The sequence below is a fragment of the Phyllopteryx taeniolatus genome, chromosome 13 (genome assembly GCF_024500385.1).
Source record: "Phyllopteryx taeniolatus isolate TA_2022b chromosome 13, UOR_Ptae_1.2, whole genome shotgun sequence".
NCBI lineage: Eukaryota > Metazoa > Chordata > Actinopteri > Syngnathiformes > Syngnathidae > Phyllopteryx > Phyllopteryx taeniolatus.
This window is the reverse complement of record NC_084514.1, coordinates 7400739-7420327: the sequence shown is the minus strand read 5'-3', so window position 1 is coordinate 7420327 and position 19589 is coordinate 7400739. Positions and strand designations below refer to the sequence as shown.

General features: G+C 38.2%; 1 protein-coding gene across 10 annotated transcripts in view; it reads right to left on the bottom strand.

Annotated features, from left to right (window-relative positions):
- Positions 1–19589, bottom strand: part of si:ch211-266g18.10 (trichohyalin) — a 23731-nt gene extending 4142 nt beyond the window's left edge. Inside the window, exons 1-28 of one of the 10 annotated variants that reach the window (XM_061794466.1) lie at positions 19336–19589; positions 17706–17888; positions 17140–17223; positions 16933–17037; positions 16650–16805; positions 15571–15714; positions 14801–14932; positions 14180–14398; positions 13046–13090; positions 12900–12947; positions 12806–12832; positions 11019–11108; positions 8937–10610; positions 8132–8191; positions 7895–8026; positions 4537–7644; positions 3612–3710; positions 3446–3493; positions 2885–2926; positions 2728–2796; positions 2571–2618; positions 1835–1870; positions 1710–1739; positions 1116–1181; positions 952–999; positions 228–266; positions 113–145; positions 6–35 (exon numbers count right to left, since the gene is read on the bottom strand). In XM_061794466.1, the coding sequence (XP_061650450.1) occupies positions 6–35; positions 113–145; positions 228–266; positions 952–999; positions 1116–1181; positions 1710–1739; positions 1835–1870; positions 2571–2618; positions 2728–2796; positions 2885–2926; positions 3446–3493; positions 3612–3710; positions 4537–7644; positions 7895–8026; positions 8132–8191; positions 8937–10610; positions 11019–11108; positions 12806–12832; positions 12900–12947; positions 13046–13090; positions 14180–14398; positions 14801–14932; positions 15571–15714; positions 16650–16805; positions 16933–17037; positions 17140–17223; positions 17706–17888; positions 19336–19345 (6805 nt within the window). In that variant the 5' untranslated portion in view covers positions 19346–19589. The remainder of the gene's footprint in view (positions 1–5; positions 36–112; positions 146–227; positions 267–951; positions 1000–1115; positions 1182–1709; positions 1740–1834; positions 1871–2570; positions 2619–2727; positions 2797–2884; positions 2927–3445; positions 3494–3611; positions 3711–4536; positions 7645–7894; positions 8027–8131; positions 8192–8936; positions 10611–11018; positions 11109–12805; positions 12833–12899; positions 12948–13045; positions 13091–14179; positions 14399–14800; positions 14933–15570; positions 15715–16649; positions 16806–16932; positions 17038–17139; positions 17224–17705; positions 17889–19335) is intronic. The other 9 variants (XM_061794468.1, XM_061794467.1, XM_061794469.1 and 6 more) reach the window with 9 other exon arrangements.

The window sequence follows — 19589 nt, the reverse complement described above, 5'->3', positions numbered from 1 at the left end:
TTTACCTTTTGATTGCTCCTCCTTTGCAGATTTATCTACGACAAAATAAATACTTCAATGAAGGTAGTCAACAGGAATAAAGAATGAAGTTCACTAAAGTAATTAAACCTACTTTTTTCTTGTATCTCTTTCAGAACTCTATCATCTGTAAATACAAGCAGAAAATGAATGATAATAATAATATTACAATAAAATAACTGTTGTGAATGTGTTAGACTCATTGGTACCGTTTGCCACATCTTTGGTTGTCTTCTCCGCTGCTTTTTCTAAACATAACAATCAGACATTACTGTATGCGCGCTCGTTTCGTTAAATACCTTAATTAATGGCAACTTAGATTTGTTTCCATTCAACCAAAATGAAGTGATTGAAATACACCAATCAAATTATAACAATGAAAAAAAAACAGAATTTTAGATATTATGTAATTAGAAAAAAAAACAATAAAATAAATTAAAATATTTTAGGCATTGTTGCACTTTCCTTAGAGCCAAAGGTGATTAAAAATAAAACCGTAGCGTATTTCTTTCCTTGTAAAAGAAAATTAAATAAATTAAATTAAATAGGAGCTTATACTGTATTTATTTACACATGCTCTCTTGCATCAATAGAAAGTGATTACAATACTGTAATGAAATGACTATTTATTTTTTAAATAATAAAAAAATAATAGTAAAATGGCGAAAAAGTAATAGAAATAAATAAATAAAAAGGAACCGATTTCAGGCTTTGTTGCAAGCATATATATAGCGATTGGGTAAAAAAAAAAAGAAGATTAAATACAAAATGTAAAATTGAATGTAAAATAACAACAGCAAGGATAATAATAATAATAATAATAATAATAATAATAACAAAGTGACAACAAAATCAATATAAAATAAGATGTACTGGTAATTAAAATAAATAATAAAAAAAAAAGATCAATCCCTCCCAAACACTGCACTGTACCTTTTGTCATTGCTGTGGGCTTTTGGTTTTCTTTGGAGGTCTCGTGCTCTGCGGCACAAAAAAATTAAAGTAAAAAAAAATAATCATGACAACACTTACTTATTGATTGACACTGCCGGAGAGGTATTAACGCTAACATTGTTAGTAAACAATATTAAAGCTACTTTTTGTCTTGAGGAGGGATGGGGCCTTTTTCCTCTTTGCTTCAGTCTTGTCGCCTGAGAGAGGCACTGAAAAAAAAAATCAGAATCAAAATAAATACATTTACAGTATATTAGTCATAAAACAGACAAGCATTAAAAAGTGGTACACCGGTTTAAAATGAAGAATCTTTGTTGCCGTGGCAACCGATTGTTCTGAAATATCGGTAATATTGTTAAAATCAATAAAGTGATTATAGTACAAAAACACAACAAATAGTTCTTTTTTTCCCCCAAATAAAAAGGATATAACAAAATCAAATGAAAACCTCAGTAAAGCCACTGTAATAAAACATGTTCCAAAAAGTAAAATAAAATAAAACCATGATTATTGTAGGCTTTATTAGACCAAAATGAAGTGATTAAAATACAAACAAATGATTAAACCAAATCAAATCAAATGAAAATGTTAAAACCACAGTAAAAGAAAGCAACCTTTCGTGCTCTCAAGTCTCCTCTCCCTGACAACATCTTCTATGAACATAAATAATCATAACTATATTCAACTGACATCATCCTGTACATTCTCCTGTCATATTAAAACAGTCGTATGTGCACCTTTCTTGAGTGGCACCACTTTCGCTTTTGCTAAAGACACATAAAGACACAAAGAAAAAAAAACAACTGTAATTTTAAGAATATTATTATTGTAGAATACAATATGAAGCATAAATGTAAATTACCTCTTGGTTTTGACTTGAGTTTGACGTCTTCAGCTGCTAAAAATATCATAAATACACACAAATTGAATTTAAAAAGCCTTTATACAGTGGTGCCTTAACTTACGAGTTAAATTCGTTCCGTGATACATACAGACATTCTACACGTAGATTTGATGAATAACCGTCACAACTGAGCTCATTTTTCGCAGAGGATAAAGAATATATATATATATAAAATATATATATATATATATATATATATATGTATATATATGCCTGTGAGTATTGTTGGATGTGCTTTCTGCAGGTATTGCTACCGCTTGTGTTCAAATATAAGTTATTTGAAGGTTTACAATCCCTGCAAGATTGATGCTGGTTTTGTTAGCCCAGCTATTGTGTTTTGCATTGTGTGTTAGCATTAAGCTAGCGAATTTTCATCGGCCAAAGTTATATTATATGTTGTATTATGAGGTTTGGTTAAATATACAATGTTTATCTATTTTTGTTTTATGTTTAGTTTTACAGTAAACTTCAGATGGGAGTGTCAAAAAAAAAAGTTTGAAGCAAGCACACTTGGCCTCCTTTCTGAAGTGTTTACTATCTCCCAAACTGCTGCTTTGGTGAAGTTTTCTGCCACCATAGCTAGCACTCGAAACGTAGATATTTGCGCGCAATTCCGGCTTGCATCTCGAAAACTTGGAAGTCGAGGTGCCACTGTATTGCCATATAATTATTATTTAAGATGCAGTATCCATACCTGTCTTGGCAGGTGACCCCTGGACTTTCTTTTCTGGCCTTGTGATAACTGAAATAGATTCATGAATATAAATTCATATGACTGTAAAAGAAAGGAAGGAAAGAAAGAAAGAAAGAAAAGAAAGAAAAAGAAAGAAAGAAAGAAAGAAAGAAATGACCTTTCTTCATTGGGACTATTTTCACTCTCTCCTTCAGCACAGAAATGTTTTTTGCAAGACCTTCTTGTTCTGGCAACACAATAAAAAATAATTAAAAAAAAAAAATGGCGAAAAGGCTTTCGAATTTCTTTTCTATCAGAACAAAGGGAAGCCTCACCTATTTTCACGACGACTGCTTCGGCTTTTTTCTTTGGATCAGCTGTCAAAAAGCACAAAATAGGAGTAGTTCACTCAAAGGAAAAGTCCCATTTCTTGCGATCCCCGGACCCCCGGTGTGAGCGTAAAAGGTTTCCTGGCACTTGAGGAACTAAAATTGTTTTTTTTAGCGGCTTGAAATTGTTTGGTCTTGTCAGGGCGTCTGCGTGAGCAAAGACTTGGATTGTACGTCCTGCCATTTTAATCAATGACAGTGCAATAAATTAGAGATTTTTTTTACTGTATTAAATTAGCGCTTGAACATGATTTTGGAATGATGTTGTGTTGATAGCAATATCAGGTAAAATAGCAATAACAGTTTTGGTAACTCAATTTTTACATTTTTTTTGTATTTATTTCCTGAAAAGTAGTTATTTTGGAGAGTGAGATACGAGGATTCAGCCTGACAGCGATGATAGAGTGTCTTAAAAATGAAACATTTTAAAATGATTAAATAAACTAATGTACAGTCCCAAATATACAAGCCAAAAATAAATAACAATTTAAAAGAAAACATACGTACTTTTCTTTGTAGGTTTTGGTTTGACTGCCACCTTACGAACTTCTGGGGCTTTGATAATTACAAAAGATTAATAATTAATTAAAATTAATTAATTAAAAACACACAAATGAATGAATAAATAAATACATAAGTAGTTAAAAGCTTGGTAGGTATTTATTCACAGTACCTGCTTCTTTTGTAAAGTTGACACGTTCCTTTTTGAAGACAGAGGCTATTTGCTTTTTGGTGATTCTCAGCAAGCTGAGCGGTCTCTTGGATACGTCGGCTGAGAAGGAGAAGCAGATATCTGATTATTCAGTACCATGAAAAGCAGAGGTCTTTTTAAATGAATTTCGTTTCATTAGAATACTTTTTGGGCATTTTAACTGCGCTATTTTCATGTTGTTTTACTAACATTTTATTGCATTTAAATTGTAATATTTACATTTTATTTCAATTGTATTTTGTATTGTTAAATATGTATTTTATTTTAATTGGAATATTTGTTAGATTTTTCTGTTTTATATATTTTATATTTATATTTTATATATATTAGTTATTTGCATATACCGTCCGAGCACATGTTGTCGCTGTGTCTCCAGGCAAGACAAATAATCCGCATTGTCCATGGATGTGGTTCGATGTCCGGAGTCGGTCAGCGTGGCCGCAGGCGCAGAATGGCAGCCTCTGTCAGACAGGGCAGCTGTGGCTACACATGTACCTTACCACCACTAGGTGTCACTGTGGAGTGAATGAATAATGTATGCAATTGTAAAGCTTCTTTGCCTGAGTCTAGAATACCTCCTTATAAGTAAAATGTATTATTATTATAAATTTTTTAAAATGGAAATGCCATTAATCTGTTCCAGCCGCCCCCCCCAAAACAAAACAAAACCGCTTTGTCGGGTTTTTAATAAGACAACCAGCACTATTGTCATTTAGAAAAAAACAGTAATTAAGCCAAAGTTAGGCTTGTATCTCCCAAAACTAAGACGGCTCACTCTCTCAAGGCGCCACTGTATTTGCCTTTTTATATCGTTGTAATATTTGTCTCTTCTTTTAGTTTAGTTTAGTTTTCCTAACGTCAAGATGTTCTCAAACCGCTAACTTACCTGTCTTCTGTGGAGTTTGTTCTTTGGGAGTCTTCTTGACTTGTTTGTCCACTTTGGAGGCGTCACTTGTATCTTCAATGGTCATTGTTGTGTCTTGGACATCTTTCGAGAGCAGCCTGGTCAACTTCTGTGGTTCCTTTTTGGATTGTTTTGAAAGCTCTTTAGAGGGTTCCGTTGGTATTGGCTTTAAGGGCTTCTTGACTTCTTTGGAAACAATGTCTTCAGGTTCTTCCTTCTCCTGTTTGGGAGGTTTCGTCATTTTTTTCCCCCTCATAGAGAGAGGACGCACTTTCGATGATTTCCTTTCTTCTGTTTCATCCGCCACCTTGATTGGTTTTTCTTTCCTGGAAGGTTTCTTTTCTTCACCCGCTCCTTTAGGGTGTATCATTGCTTCGTCACGAGATTCTTTGGGCGGAATCTTCTCCTCTTTCACCTCAGAGGGTTTAATCTCCTCAGGGACTTCTATGGGTGTTTTCTTGGGTTCTTTCTCCACTGTGGTCGGTGTCTGGAGCCTAGTCTGTCTTATGATAGATCTTTTGACTTCCATCTCCTCTCTGAAAGATCTCCTGGTGTCTTCTTTATATGGTAACTTGTTCTCTTCTTTAGGATGTTTCTTCTCCTCTTTCACGTCAGAGGGTTTATTCGCCTCTGGGACTTCTTGAGAAGGTTTCTGGAGATATTTTTCTTCTTCGCTTGGTTTGAGGAGCTTTTTCTCTTTTCTGAGAAATATTGTGATGTCTTGCTCCTCTCTCAAAGATATGCTGATTTGTTCTTCATGTGGTATCGTCACCTCTACCTTGGGAGGTGTCTTCTCCTTTCCCACGAGGGGTTTACGCTCCTCGTGGACTCCTTGAGATGGTTTCTTGAGGTCTTTCTCAACTCTGGTTGGTTTCAGGAGCTTTGTCTGTTTTCTTAGAGATCTCTTGACGTCCTTATACTTTTTCCTGACTTCATGTTCTTCATGTGGCTTCTTCTCCTCTTTTTCCAGTGTGGTAACCTTGGTAGCCCCAACCTCTTGTTTCTCTAGCTCTTCTGTAAGATGTTTCCTGGGTTCCCTTTCCTCTTTGGGAGGCTTCTTGACGTTTTCTGTTTCATTGATAAGTTCTTTGTGTGGTTTCTTGAGAGCTTCCACGTGCTCTTTGGAAGTTCTCCTGAAAATCATCACTTTTGCATGAGGTTTCTTTCCTTCTATTTTATCTTTGGTAGCATTCTTTGCTTCGTTCTCTTCTTTCTGGACTTCGAAAAATCTTCTAGAAGGCTTTCTCTTGTCTTTGAGATGTCTCCTGACTTCTACAACATCCCTGGGAGATTTCTTAACTTCTGACTTGTCTTCATGTGGTTTCTCAGGTTCTTTTAGTTCTGCAGAAGATATATTTGCTTGTCTATCTGCTTTGATGGGTTTCTTGATTTCCTTCTCCTCCTTTGGAGGTTTCTTAAATTCTTTGGGATGTTCCTTTATGGCTTTCTCCTCTTTGTGAGCTTTGTCAACTTCTTCTAGAGGACGCCGCTTCTCTTCTTTGCCTTCTCTCAGTGGTTTCTCTGGTACTTCTTTGAGTAATGCACTGATGGTTCTTAGTTTTCTGCGTGGTTTCTCTGTGGGTGGTGGTTCAGGTTCTTCTTTGAGTGCTTCCACAGTCTTTTGATCTTTGAGAGTTTTGCTGACCTCACCCTTCTCTTCCATCTCATCCTTGGTAGATTCTTTGACCTTCTCTTCTTTCTTAGGTTTCCTGACCTCCTTCTCTGTACTAGACAATTCTTTGAGTTCTTTTGGAGGTTTCTTGTCTTCCTTTGAAGGTTCTTTGATATCTTTCTCTTCTTTGGGCGGTTTCTTGGCTTCCTTCTGAGGTTCTTTCACTTCTTTTGGAGGTTCCTCAACTTCCGTCTGTTTTCTTGAAGGTTCTTTAAATTCTTTTGGAGGTTTCTTGGCTTCCTTAGAAAGTTGTTTGGCTTCTTTCTCTTCTGCCAGAGGTTTCTTGGCTTCCTTAGAAGGTTTTTTGACCTCTTTGTCTTCTTTCTGAGGCTCCTTGACTTCCTTTGAATATTCTTTGACCTCTATATCTTTTTTCTGTTTCTTGACTTCCTTCCCTTTTCTAGAAGGTTCTCTGACCTCTTTTTCTTCTTTATGAGGTTTCTTGACTGCCTTCTCTTTCATAGAAAGTTCTTTTACTTTTTTATCTTCTTCCAGAGGTTTCTTGGCTTCCTTAGAAGGTTCTTTGACCTCATTGTCTTCTCTCTGAGGCTCCATCACTCCCTTTGAAGTTTCTTTGACCTCTACATCATCTTTCTGAGGTTTCATGACTTCCTTCTCTTTTCTAGAAGGTTCTTTGATCTCTTTCTCTCCTTTCAGATGTTTCTTGACCGCCTTCTCTTTTCTGACTGGTTCTTTAACTTCTTTTGGTGGTTTATAGGCTTCCATGAAAGTTTCTTTTACCTGTTTCTCTTCTTTCTGGGTTTTTTTGACTTCCTTCTCTTTTCTAGAATGTGTTTTGGCCTCCACATCTTCTTTTGGAGGTTTCTTGACTTCCTTAGGAGGTTCTTTGACTTCTTTCTCTTCTTTCTGAGGTTTCTTGATGACCTTCATAGTTTCTTTGACCTCCTTCTCTTCTTTCTGAGGTTTCTTGTCTTCTTTAGAAGTTTCCTTGACCTCCTTCTCAGCTTTTTCAGGTTTTACTTCTTTCTCTTTCATATAAGGTGCTTTCACTTCTTTCCGAGGTTTCTTGACAACCTTAATAGTTTCTTTGACCTCCTTCTCTTTTTTTGCTTTCTTAGAAGGTTCGTTGCCCTCTTTCTCTTCTTTCTGAGGTTTCTTCACTTCCTTCTCTTTTCTAACAGGTCCTTTGACTTCATTGAGAGTTTTTGGGATCGCCTTCTTGCGTAATGTCTCATCTTTAATTTCTTCTTTTGGCGACTCCTTTGTAAGCTTCTCAGTAAGACCTTCCTTCTCTTGTTTGGCAGGTTTCCTCACATTTTTCTTATCTTCCTTAGCCATTTCTGCCATTTTAACTTTGGAAACGTTTATCACCCATGGCTTCTTCAAATCCATTTTATCTTTGGCGGCCTTTGCCTCAACTTTTGGCTTCTTTATTGTTTTTTTCCTCAGGGGTTCTTCTAAAAGTGAGAGGCATACAGTGATTATGTATGGGAAATTGAATTATGTGGACTTTTCTTAGTTCTGGACAACTTTCTTCATGTTGTCATGGACATACAATATTACAGTACAGTGAAATCATCTGTATGTCACTATAAGACAAGGTTAATACCTGAAATAATAGCAAAATTAATAATAAGATGTTATTTTCAGATGTACTAATTATGTTAAGTTCTACCTTTAGAGGATATTTGGATGAGGAGTCATTACCTTTCAATTTTTTAGTCTTTTTTGAAAGGAGTTTAACGATGGCTTTGAGCTTCTCCATTGGTTTTTCCTCACCGGTTTTGTTTGCAAGTGATTCCTCATGTTTGATGTCTGTTTTCTCTTCTTTTGTTGTTTCTTTTAAACGGTCAGCATATGGCAATAAATATTCATGAGTATAAAAAAGATTTTATATTGGAGTAGAACCTATTAATATACCTACAAAGGCCATCACAATGTTACCTTTAAGTACAACTTTAACTTCTCTAGGTGCCTGGTGTCTTTTCGTTGCTTCTTTGACAACTGAAATATATATGATACACAAACACACACACACAGAGATCAAATTTACACTGACTTTGTGATATGTATTCATTAGAAACATGACATACATTTGCTTTCATTATAAACACAACAGTGTAAAAAACATTGTGGTATTGCTCGACCAAATATCCATTGTTAAAGGGTTATAACACCACGACACCAATACTTCCTGTTTGCCTGCCTATGGCGTTTTGCATTCTGCGTTAGCATTATGCTAAACGGACAAGTTAGCCGAAGCTGTAGCTATCTTGCGTTTGTGTTATGCTTAGTTTGACAATAAACTTAAACTGGGAGTGGAAATAAACAACTTGAAGCCTCTTTTTTGAAGAAACTATCTGCAAGACTGCTGTTTGTTGTGAAGTGAGTTGAGTTGACTGCCTCTATAAAGAAAGAACAAATTTGACCGAACGACAGCGCGTAGAAAGTGCAACATCAATATAGTTTGATTCCATCAACCAGCCACTGCCGGTCCCAAACCCAAATAAAAAAAATGGGTGGGTTGCGTCAGGAAGTTGAATCCGCTGTAAAAACAAACATGCCCCAAAAAAATCATGCAAGTGACTCATTGTGGCGACCCCTAGTGGGACAAGTCAAAAGTCACAACATCAACAACCAAATTGTGACAATGCTCAATAATCATCTCCTTGACCACACGAGAACTTTTTCATGATCACGTCATGAAAAAAATGTGCAAAGATGGAATGAAAAATGACTTTTTTTGTACCTGTGTGGTGTTTGCCGGGATGGTTCTGAACACTCGTGCGTCCCTGCGCAGGAACAGGAACGGGAACGTTCTCTTCGTTTTCATCCAAATCGTTTTCCTCATCATGGTGAAGGTCCTGTCCATCATCATCGTCATGCTCGAAAGGTTTACTCTCAGCGTCCTCCTCGTCATCATCGGTCAGGACACAAGACTCCAAAGTTGGTGCCTCCTCCTCTTCGTCCTCCTTCTCCTCCTCCTCCTCCTCATCTGTGGTTGTTGTCTTCTCATCTTCATACTCGTCGCCTAAAGTGGTTTCTTCCTCCTCATCATTGTCATCTTCAGTTGTTTTCTCCTCTTCATCATCATCATCTACAGCTGTTATCTCGTCACCTTCCTCATCTAATGTTGTGATCTTCTCCTCTTCCTCGTCATGATCATCTACTCTTGCATCCTCTTCTTCATCTGCTAAGGTTGTTTTCGCATCATCTTCATCCTCCTCCTCGTCACCTTCAGGGGTGTTCTCTTCATCATCATCATCATTATCATCTACAGTTGTTATCTCGTCATCTTCCTCATCCAATGTTGTAGTCTTCTCCTCTTCCTCGTCACGATCATCTGCTCTTGTTGTATCCTCCTCTTCATTAGCTAAGGTTGTTTTCTCATCGTCTTCATCCTCTTCATCATCACCTTCAGTTGTTTTCTCCTCCTCAACACCATCATCTTCTTCCTCCTCATCTAATGTTGTAGTCTCTTCCTCTTCCTCATCGTGACAACCTATGGTTAGGGTCTCCTCCTCTTCATCAGTTAATGCTATTTTATTGTCTTCTTCATACTCCTCCTCCTCCTCCTCCTCATCATCATCATGAGTTGTTTTTTCCTCGTCCTCCTCATCTAATATTATTGTCGTCTCCTCTTTGGCCCCCTCCTCTTCCTCGTCTTGATCATCTATGGTTGGTGTCCCCTCATCCTCCTCCCCCTCCTCATCTTCAGTTATTGTCTCCCCCTCATCTATTGTTATCTCCCCGTCCTTTTCCTCCTCTTCCTCATCATCAACATTTTTTGTCTCCTCCTCCTCATCATCTTCGGTCTCCTCTTCCTTGTCGTGATCATCTCTGGTTGCTGTCTCCAGGTCTTCATCCTCATCATCGGCGATAGCTATTTCATCCCCGTCATCACGATCGTCTATGGCCGGTGTCTCCTCATCTTCCTCCTCCTCCTCATCGTCACCATTAGTTATTGTCTGCTCCTCCCCCTCTTCCTCATTTTTTGTCATCTCATTGTCCTTTTCCTCCTCCCCATCTTCAACTCCAGTGGTCACCTCCTCATGTTCTCCTTCCTTCTCTTCCTCCTCTACAATTGGAGTCTCTTCATCTTCTGTTGTTGACTCTGCTTCTGCATCATCATCGCTAGCATTGAAGGTTGTCATCTCCTCATCTTCCTCCTCCTCATCATTGTCTAATGGGCTCTCCTCTTCCTCCTCCCCAATGAACAGGACTTCTGCAGCTTCACTTTCCTTATCCGCCTCCTCCTCCTCCTCCAACACGACTTCTTCTTCATCCACCTCCTTGTCCCCTCTTTCCATCTTCTCCTCCTCTTGGTCCTCTTTATTTACTTGCAGCTGCCATTCCTCTTCATCATCCCCCACATCCTCCTCCTCTCGGACGCCCAGTGACGCTCCAAGGCGGACGTGTTCCTCTAGTGATGCGACAGCAACACATTTAAGTCTCTTTTTTGTCATCAGTATCTTCTGCAGTGCATCCGGAAAGTATTCACAGTGTTTCACGTTTTCTGCATTTTGCTATGTTTCAGCTTTATTCCAAAATGAAATAAATTTCCTCTAAAATTTCTACAAACAACCCTCCATAATGACATTTTGATAGATTTTGGGCAATTAAAAAAAAAAAAAAAATACCGCCTTTACTGGCAAAAAATAAATAAATAAATAAATATGCATTGGCAGAAACTGGCTTCCATGGTACTATGTAGAATTTTGAGGTAAAAATAATGTATTCAATTTGAGATATAGGCTGCAACATAAAATGTTGAAAAAGTGAAAGTGAATGCTTTCTGGATGCAGTGTAAATGTGATGAAAACATGAATACCCTTGTCTTTCTCTGATGCTTTAATGTCATCTTTAGCGTCTTGTTGGCGGTCTTTCGGGGCGTGCATCATCATCATCATCATCTCTGCAACTGCACCACCAGCTCGTAATGTCACGGTTTATCACACACAGTCCACATGTTTCCCGGCGGGATGAGGTGGAATGAGACGCGCAACCGCATGTTTATTACACACGTCAACGTGCTTACATTAGTGTCACAAGGAATAAGGTTGCGACATTACAATGCAATCTGGTACAAAGAGTGCGACAGAGGCAAGCAGTTGTACAGAAGATGCTCGGGCCACGCAGTACATCACTTCCAAAGTACACAAGATATCATGAAAACAAGTGTGACAGTGTGACAAACATGAACCAAATTTAACACTTGAGACCTTGTAACTCTGGCACCAGGGAGGGAAAATGGTTAATTGGGCCCTATTTGGACCGTTTCACATAGGGGTGTACTCACTTTTGTGGCCAGCGGTTTAGACATTAATGGCTGTGCATTGAATTAATTAATGAAATTGACACTATTATACAAGCTGTACACTGACTGCTTTACGTTGTTGCAAAGTGTCATTTCTTCAGGGTCGTCCCTTTAAAAGATATAATAAAATATTTACAAAAATATGAGGGGGGGGTGCTCACTTTTGTGAGATACTGAATATACATACAGCTATGGTGCCTATTTGGTCCCATGTTTATGCTGTTTTGTCGTGATTATCAAAAGGCATCATGCAGGGTTTTTTTTTTTTTGGGGGGGGGGGGGCGGGGTAATATTTATAAGGGGTCCTTGCTTAACCGACTTTTAAATGTCAGAGCCCCGCACATGACGAGGGGAAAAAAATCTGCCTATGTGTGCTACTGCTCTTATCGTGTGTGGTGTACTCGACATGACTGACACTCCACACATAACAATGTCTCCACCGATAATCGCCAACCCCAAACAAGACACTACACAACAAGACACTGCACACACAACGATTCGCAATCGTAACATTTACAATCGTCGGCCGTGACCGATTTCCGAGCAGATCGGGGCGGAAAAATAACTCTTAACAAACCCCGCATCACAAGATAATCGTTCAGGATAATCTTTTGGAAACACGATTATCGGTCACTGCGCTCATCCTACGCTAATGCAGTAGTAAAGTCGCAAGTATAAATAAAATAAATAATGCCAATAAATATGAAAACACAAAGGTCAGTGACGATGTATTGTTACGGCGCTGCGCAAACTAGTTCCCAACCTTGAAACCTGAGGAACCCCTGTACCTTTTAACTGTTACGTCTGGTTTACACACATAACAAACCATTAAGACACACGGAACGAGACATTTTAGTATTCAAAGATAATAAATCAATCCAAATATTCTTTGCAACCTCCAAAGTCGAACACCCTCAAAAGTCCGTCCATGGATTTTCCATAGCGCATATTCTTTCTCCTAACATGCGTGTTTTTTGTAGGAGGAAGCCGGAGTACCCGGAGAAAACCCATGTGAGCACAGGTCCCCGAGCTTGCATGGGTTTTCTCCGGGTACTCTGGCAAACATGCCACACAGGAAGGCCAATGCCCAGATTCAAACCCGAACCTCACAACTGTGAGGCAGATATGTGCAACATTAACTAACGTGCTGCCAAGATTATGGCGGATTATTAACATTTTTGAAATTATTTCCTATGGGGGGGGGAAATGTTTTTTTTTTTTTGCATTCTACTTTGAAGGTTTCACTGTAACAATCAAAATAAACTCTTTGTATTGACAAAAAAACAACAACATGGTCTTACCTTTTACATACGGCGGCAGAAATTCACCTGCATTTTAAAGACGCGTTAGTAAACTGTAACACGCGCACACACACTTGCGAGAAAATCGTCTTACCTTTGCGTCTCACCATATGTCTGTCCGAGTGAGGTGTTGCGCTTTCATCTAAACGAAGAGAAACAACAAGAGATTAGTTTTGTTAATTACAATAGTCATTTAGGTGAAATAAAAGGATTTACACATTTTTTTTTTTTAAGAAAAACCTTTTCTGGGGATGACATCCTCAGGCGGCGTAGTGACAGGTTCAGCTCAAATAAAGACAAATGTCAATCATTATACAGGTACTGGTACACAGTAACGCGGCGATTCTCCAAGTGCGGTATGAGTACCACACATGGTATGCGGACTCCCTCTAGTGGTACGTGACAGAATCACTTAGTTAATTGTTCAAATTGTGCATACATAATGCGACAGTGGTTGAAAGCTTTTCTCCTTTAATCGAGTACATTTGGTAAGTTCAGTTCAGTTGTGTTTAACTTTTAGGTGCAATACATTTGCATTTAATCGTTTTCAGGTACAATGTTTGTCTCACTTGTGCGCAATACATATTTAATTCAATCAAGATTTTTTGGTGTAAAACATTTGGGAACTTCTGGTCTGATGCCCACCGAGCATTTACATTATCAAGATTCCTGTCATATTTGGGGCATTAATTCACTTTTTTCATACTTGGTTGGTTAATTAAAATGTCACCATTCATTTTTTTTTTGTTAGTCATATAATGTGCTCACAGGTGAAATTGTAAATAATGAAATAAAAAAATATGAGCAAATTAAACAGTTTTACATTAAAAGTTGACATTTTTATTTTGAAATACTCGGTTAACGGAACATAAATACTAATATTTTTAAATGAGCGTGAATTACTATTTGATTGTTAAACAATTTTACATATTTTACATATAGCTTTTGAGGGAGTAAAATAACACATTTTACATATACTTTTAACACATTATTATTATTCTTTTAAATAATTGGTTTATTGTACAACATTAAATTAATACATGAGAACAAATGTAAATGTATAATTTTAATAATGTATAAAATATAAATATACACAAAAGATAAATACCTTTATAATTTCTTGATTATGTCAAATGAAATATTTTATATACACATACACAAAGATAACATTGCTCACTTTTGATGGTATTCATTTCACAATATGTTTATTAATGTATATCAAGACACTAATTCAGGTAACCAAATTATTAGGAACGGCTCTCAGTACGATGCGGTGCACTTCTGCACTACTATTATAAATAGTTACATTCAATTTGTATTGAATGTGATGAGATCGTGCAGCTGTGTCTAATACTGCGCGCGCCCCGTCTCTACCTTGATCACCCACAAGCATGGCGGACATGTAGGCCACAAACAAATCCCTCTTGTCTGTCAGTCCCAGGACGACGTCTTCCACAGCTTTCGCGGGGTCGAAGGCGACGTCAGGCAGGGACCCAGAAATGGCGCCGACGAGCATTTGGTACTGGTCCGCGACGATTTCGGCGGTTCTGTTCAGGGCGGCGGAGGGGCTGAAGTAGACCACTTCCTGTATGTCTGATTTAAGACAAGTCAGAAGTGATTAGTGACTGGTGTCCAAATATTTTTGTAGAACAACTGCATGTGTTTACCGTTATTATGAATGTATAAAGACAAATGTGTAATGGGTTTAACGAGTAGTTAATTTCATTCGGCTGCGTCAATGATAACGTGAGTAGCGACATGCACCATTAGTCATTACATGTCGCACCAGAATGCATTATTACTGCTTTATGAGATGCTTATTAGTGCAAATGAATTGTAACTCAATTGAGTGGTACCCACTCACACAATGGCTAGATTGTGTTTATTAACAGAATATGGTGATAAATGTCCTACTGTGAGTTACTCTGGGATTCCCAGCCTGCTATAATTGCCTTTAAAGCACAAACACCGAGCTTATTAGCGGTAATAACCTACCGTTGATTATATCAACTACGCCGTCTGTGGTGACCGCCATCACTTCCTGCAGGCTATCCTTTATTTTATTTCCAACACTGACGACGTTCCTGCCGAATGTCACAGGGTCCAAAAACTTGATGTTGACACTTCCTGAAAGAGTGGGGGGACAACTTCTGTTAGTTGTAAGGCGTTATTGGGGTAGCTTGCAGTTTTAACACTAGCAAGACTTGGATGTAACCTCATTTCACTGAATAAACCCGCGCCCCTTACTGACGTGCACGAACGCGCTTCTCTAACATGGCCGTTCATAATGGCTGATAAAAGTGCGTAGTTGTGATTAGTAGACACAGACAACGCTGTCCTGCTTCAATAAAATAGCAGCACTAACATGACTAATTCGGAACCTTGCTATAATGATAAATGTTATCGGTTTGTATTTTAATATTTTTGGAATGTACAATCAATTAATCAAAAAGCGGTGATAAACTTATCTGTCAAGCAGTTTGCTAGTCTTACGTACAGTTGTTAGCAAACGAGGCAAGGGCTTTTTTTCTTTTTCTTCCAAAGGTGGATATTCCAACATCGTTTCAACAGAGCTCCTGAAGCCCAAGGGAACAGGTCAGCGCAAGGCTGTGGCGGCGTGCCAGTGACCTGGGTGTGAGTGGACGGCAAATGATTGACACCTCACTGGTCACCTTTTCTGTCTCTGATTGGTTGTTCTTTCTCGGGCACGGTAGTTTCTCAAAAATCTAATTAGAAGTACAAGATGGGACCAAATAAGAAAATACCTTTAACTAGATCCAGAGCAGAGTCCAAGACGCCACAGAGGAGCTGCTGAATGGAGCCCAGCAGGGCGCACACAAAGTCATTGGCGCAGGAGAACAGGCCTCTGCACCACGGAACTGGATCCACGAAGCTCAGGTCTATTGCACCTGAACACGACATCGAGGAGCCAAATGTCAGAGGCCACTGAACCATCTGCCAATCGTCGCTACATAAGACAAGATCATCTTTAATACTGCATCAGGGACTCTTCACAAATCAAGAAATGTGCTTATGTATGTTCTGCTGCTTCGGTTAGCAGTAGTGCTCAAACAGGCTTAAATAAGATTGAATATGCAACCTATGAATAATAGCTATTAATTGAAAGAACAATTTTTTTCCCTGATTGCAAAAAAGTGAGGATCTTTGCGCGGCAAAAAGTGAGCCGTTTATTTGAGGTTGACATTTAGGTTGTTTGGGGCAAAAGTGAGGGGTTTGTTTGAAGAGTCATTTATTTGTCTAGGGGAAAAGTGAGGCGTTTATTCGTCTGGGGGGAAATGAGGCATTTATTTGAAGGAGGTGTTTATTTGTCACAGGAGAAAAGTGAGGCATTTATGCTGGTGGGTGTTTAAATGTCTGGGGAAAAGTGAAATGTTTATTTAAGAGTGTTCATTTGAAGGAGGTGTTTATTTTTCTGGGGGAAAAGTGAGGTTTTTATCAGATTGAGGGAATACACAATACGTTTGGGGTAAAGTGATCCATTTATTTAAGGGAGGTGTTTATTAAGGAAAAATGAGCCACTAATTTGAGGGAGATGTTTATTTGTCTGGGGAAACGCGAGGCGTTTATTTGAGGGAGGCGTGTTTTATTATGATGAAAAAGGAGACTTTATACTAAGAGTGTATTTGTAGTGATGAAAAGGAATGCAATAGTTACAGCATACTAGTATAACACCACAAAGATAATAACAATAATTTCATGGAGGGGGAGGCATTAAACATTAAAGTGACATCACACACTACATCACAGCATGTCATAACAATCCCCAGATACAGTGCAAATACAGTACCTGCATTTGTTAGTTAGTAAAACGCAGTTGACCAACCTTCACTCATTTGAGCTATCGAGTATAACACGGCGTCCACAGCAACACAAAGCGTGTCCCTGAGGGACGCCGCCACCCCGCACACACAGTCGCTGGTGGAATGGAAAAGTTGTCTGCCCAACACCACCGGATCCACGTAACTCAGGTAGAAGACGTCTGTATTTGGGAGGGCAATTGCACATGTGAGCACAGTGAGAACTTCAAGGCTCAACTCAACGAGTGTGATGAGGGAAGCGCTTTTGAGAAGGTTTCAGTGTATTGTTGAAAGTTTGTGATTGCATACCTTCCTCGTCGGAGAAATAACGCACAAATCCGTCTTTGGCATGGGCTATTTCATCCAGCGCGTACGTGGCTGCAGACATGGGGTCGCTTAAGTCAGGTGCGCATTCTGGGAAGAAGCCCAAATCCCCCCACCCCCCCCCCCAAAAACAAGTAAGTTACTCGGCTGGCAGGTAATGCTGCTAACGCTAATGCTAATCTATTAGGTCACCTTGGAACTTGTTTACGAGATTGGACACTTCCTCCGCAGCATCATACGCGGCTTGGACCGGGTCGGACATGATGTGCTGGATGTCTGGACAGCACAACCAAACTAAGTTTATCAATCATTAAAAATGTATTTGTATGGCACACAAGCTCACACAAATACTAGCTAAAAAATAAGCAAATATGGATCTATTGTTATTGTTATTTTCCACATTGCCTGACTGTCCATATTTTTCTGTTTTCCACATTTTGCCAAGACAAAATTCACAAATCAATGCACAAATGCTGCAATTTTTTTCCTAATCTGTCCACATTTCTCAACTGATACAAACCATCAACTTCAAAATGTTCAGCTCATTCAGGATATCTTGTCAACTAATTTTCACATTAAAATAAAGAATTGCACTGATTTAAGCAATTCTCATTATATTAGGCAATTCAGTATTTGTAAATTTTCCAATTCTCACATTGTACATTTCTGTTCAGCTTCCGCTCTTTAGCATTCACACGCAATTCCTACAAAAATCTTTATCATCTAGTCTATAGAATTATTGATTATTGATAACCCACCTGGTACTGCCTTGTACTCCACAAAGTCAAACATGACCACGCCCACCGTCAGCCAGCACAAGAGAGCGGCCAGAGCGACGAGCAGCTCCACAGACACTCGAAGCTTGTTCAGCACCATCCCAGCTTTGGACTTGATTGAGTCACATGCTGCTTCTGCTGGGGACCCACTGGCGCTTTTGGCCCCTTAATGGGGAAAAAGCAACAAAAGTTTCTGTTAAAGCCACATTTCCACATCCAGTCTGTTTGTTAGTATTTCATCAAGGCATTTTTTGGGGGGGAGGGGGGTGTCTATCTATCTATCTATCTATCTATCTATCTATCTATCTAGCTCTGTTATTAACTTTAATACAAATGTATTCATTACAAATTAACATAAATGTCACATCTCTCGTACAGTCCCGAAGACACTATTCACAAATGAAATGCACTATTATCGATAATAATAACAATTTGTTTCATTATTACAATTGATTTGTATTTTTATATTTATTTGTTTGGAATAATTATTTTTGGATTCTTTTTATGTTTTTGTTTGAACATGCATTTTAATTCTGTTCTTTCCTGTTTTCAAATATTCAAAATAACCTGGAAAAAAGCGACGGTGATTTTTTTTTTTAAATCAATTTTCACTTTTCAAATTTAAAAAGTTGCAAGAAACAGCCGAAAAAAATATGCACTACTCTTGATGACCACGAGGCTCCACTGTTTCATGCCAACGTTGCGTATAAAGTATTTACAGCTAAACTCATTCGTTTCACTGAGTCTTGAAGCATAAACCACTGATTTAGTTGTGTTTGATCAGTTTCTTCCCCATGCACAAAAATGATTGAAAGAGTTATAAATAATACCATGCATGTGTCATGCTGCTGCAGAGCCTCTTGCTAATGCTCACGATATGTGATAGTTTATATTTATAGCAACAGAGCTTTCAACACACTTGCCCAGGAGGGACGACAACATTTTCTGTCACTGTGACCTAATCAAAATTGTCTCATTCATTTTTAAAGACCTCTTTCGAATACTAAGAATATTAAATAAAATTATTCCATTGTATGAAAATTAATGAATGCTAGAATGTGGAATGAAACATAAATGAATAAATAAACATAAATGAATCGAGAATGAAACCCATTTACCCAAATAGTATGATTCAATCAAGGAATAAAAAAAAAATCTTTCACCTAATAGGATATTAACCTAAGTCAAATTTGAACATTTTCAGAAAACAAAGAAAAAACACAATTTTCAGCAAATGCATTGGTATTTTCTATTGATTCGGTAACAGTAACATAAAAACGGCTTGATGCTATTAGCCTAATAGCATAATTGCCTAAGTCATATTTGAACATTTTCACCCAACTCGAAAAAACACAATTTTAAATTAATTTTTTACTGGTTTGGTAACAGTAGCTTAAAACTACATAGGCAGTTACGCAATTAGGCTAACAAAATGTAGTTTCCATGAGGGATTTCCTATTTCCTATAAAATACAAATAAATAGTGAATATTAATAATACCATACGTGGATAATTATGATTCTTGCAGCAATTTCGTACATTTTCAAATCCATTTTTAACAGTTTTCTAAAGGGCTCTGAAGCTCACATACAAGTCATGCCAGTCAAGCCTACCGTCAGCCATATTGACCACTTTTTCAGAAAATAATCCTTTTGATTTTGCCACAAAATAAGTCCAAATAAGTCAATTATTCCATTGCGGACCACTTCTTCCTTTGAAGTTAAAAAAAAAAAAAATCTATAAAAAGCATCAAGGAGTGCAGTTTACGGATGAATGTGGAGCTGCCAGTGCAGAGGCATTGACCGAGAGGAACGAGGTGGGGGGCGGTTGATTTTTGCACGGTGAGGTGGGAAACACGCACACACAG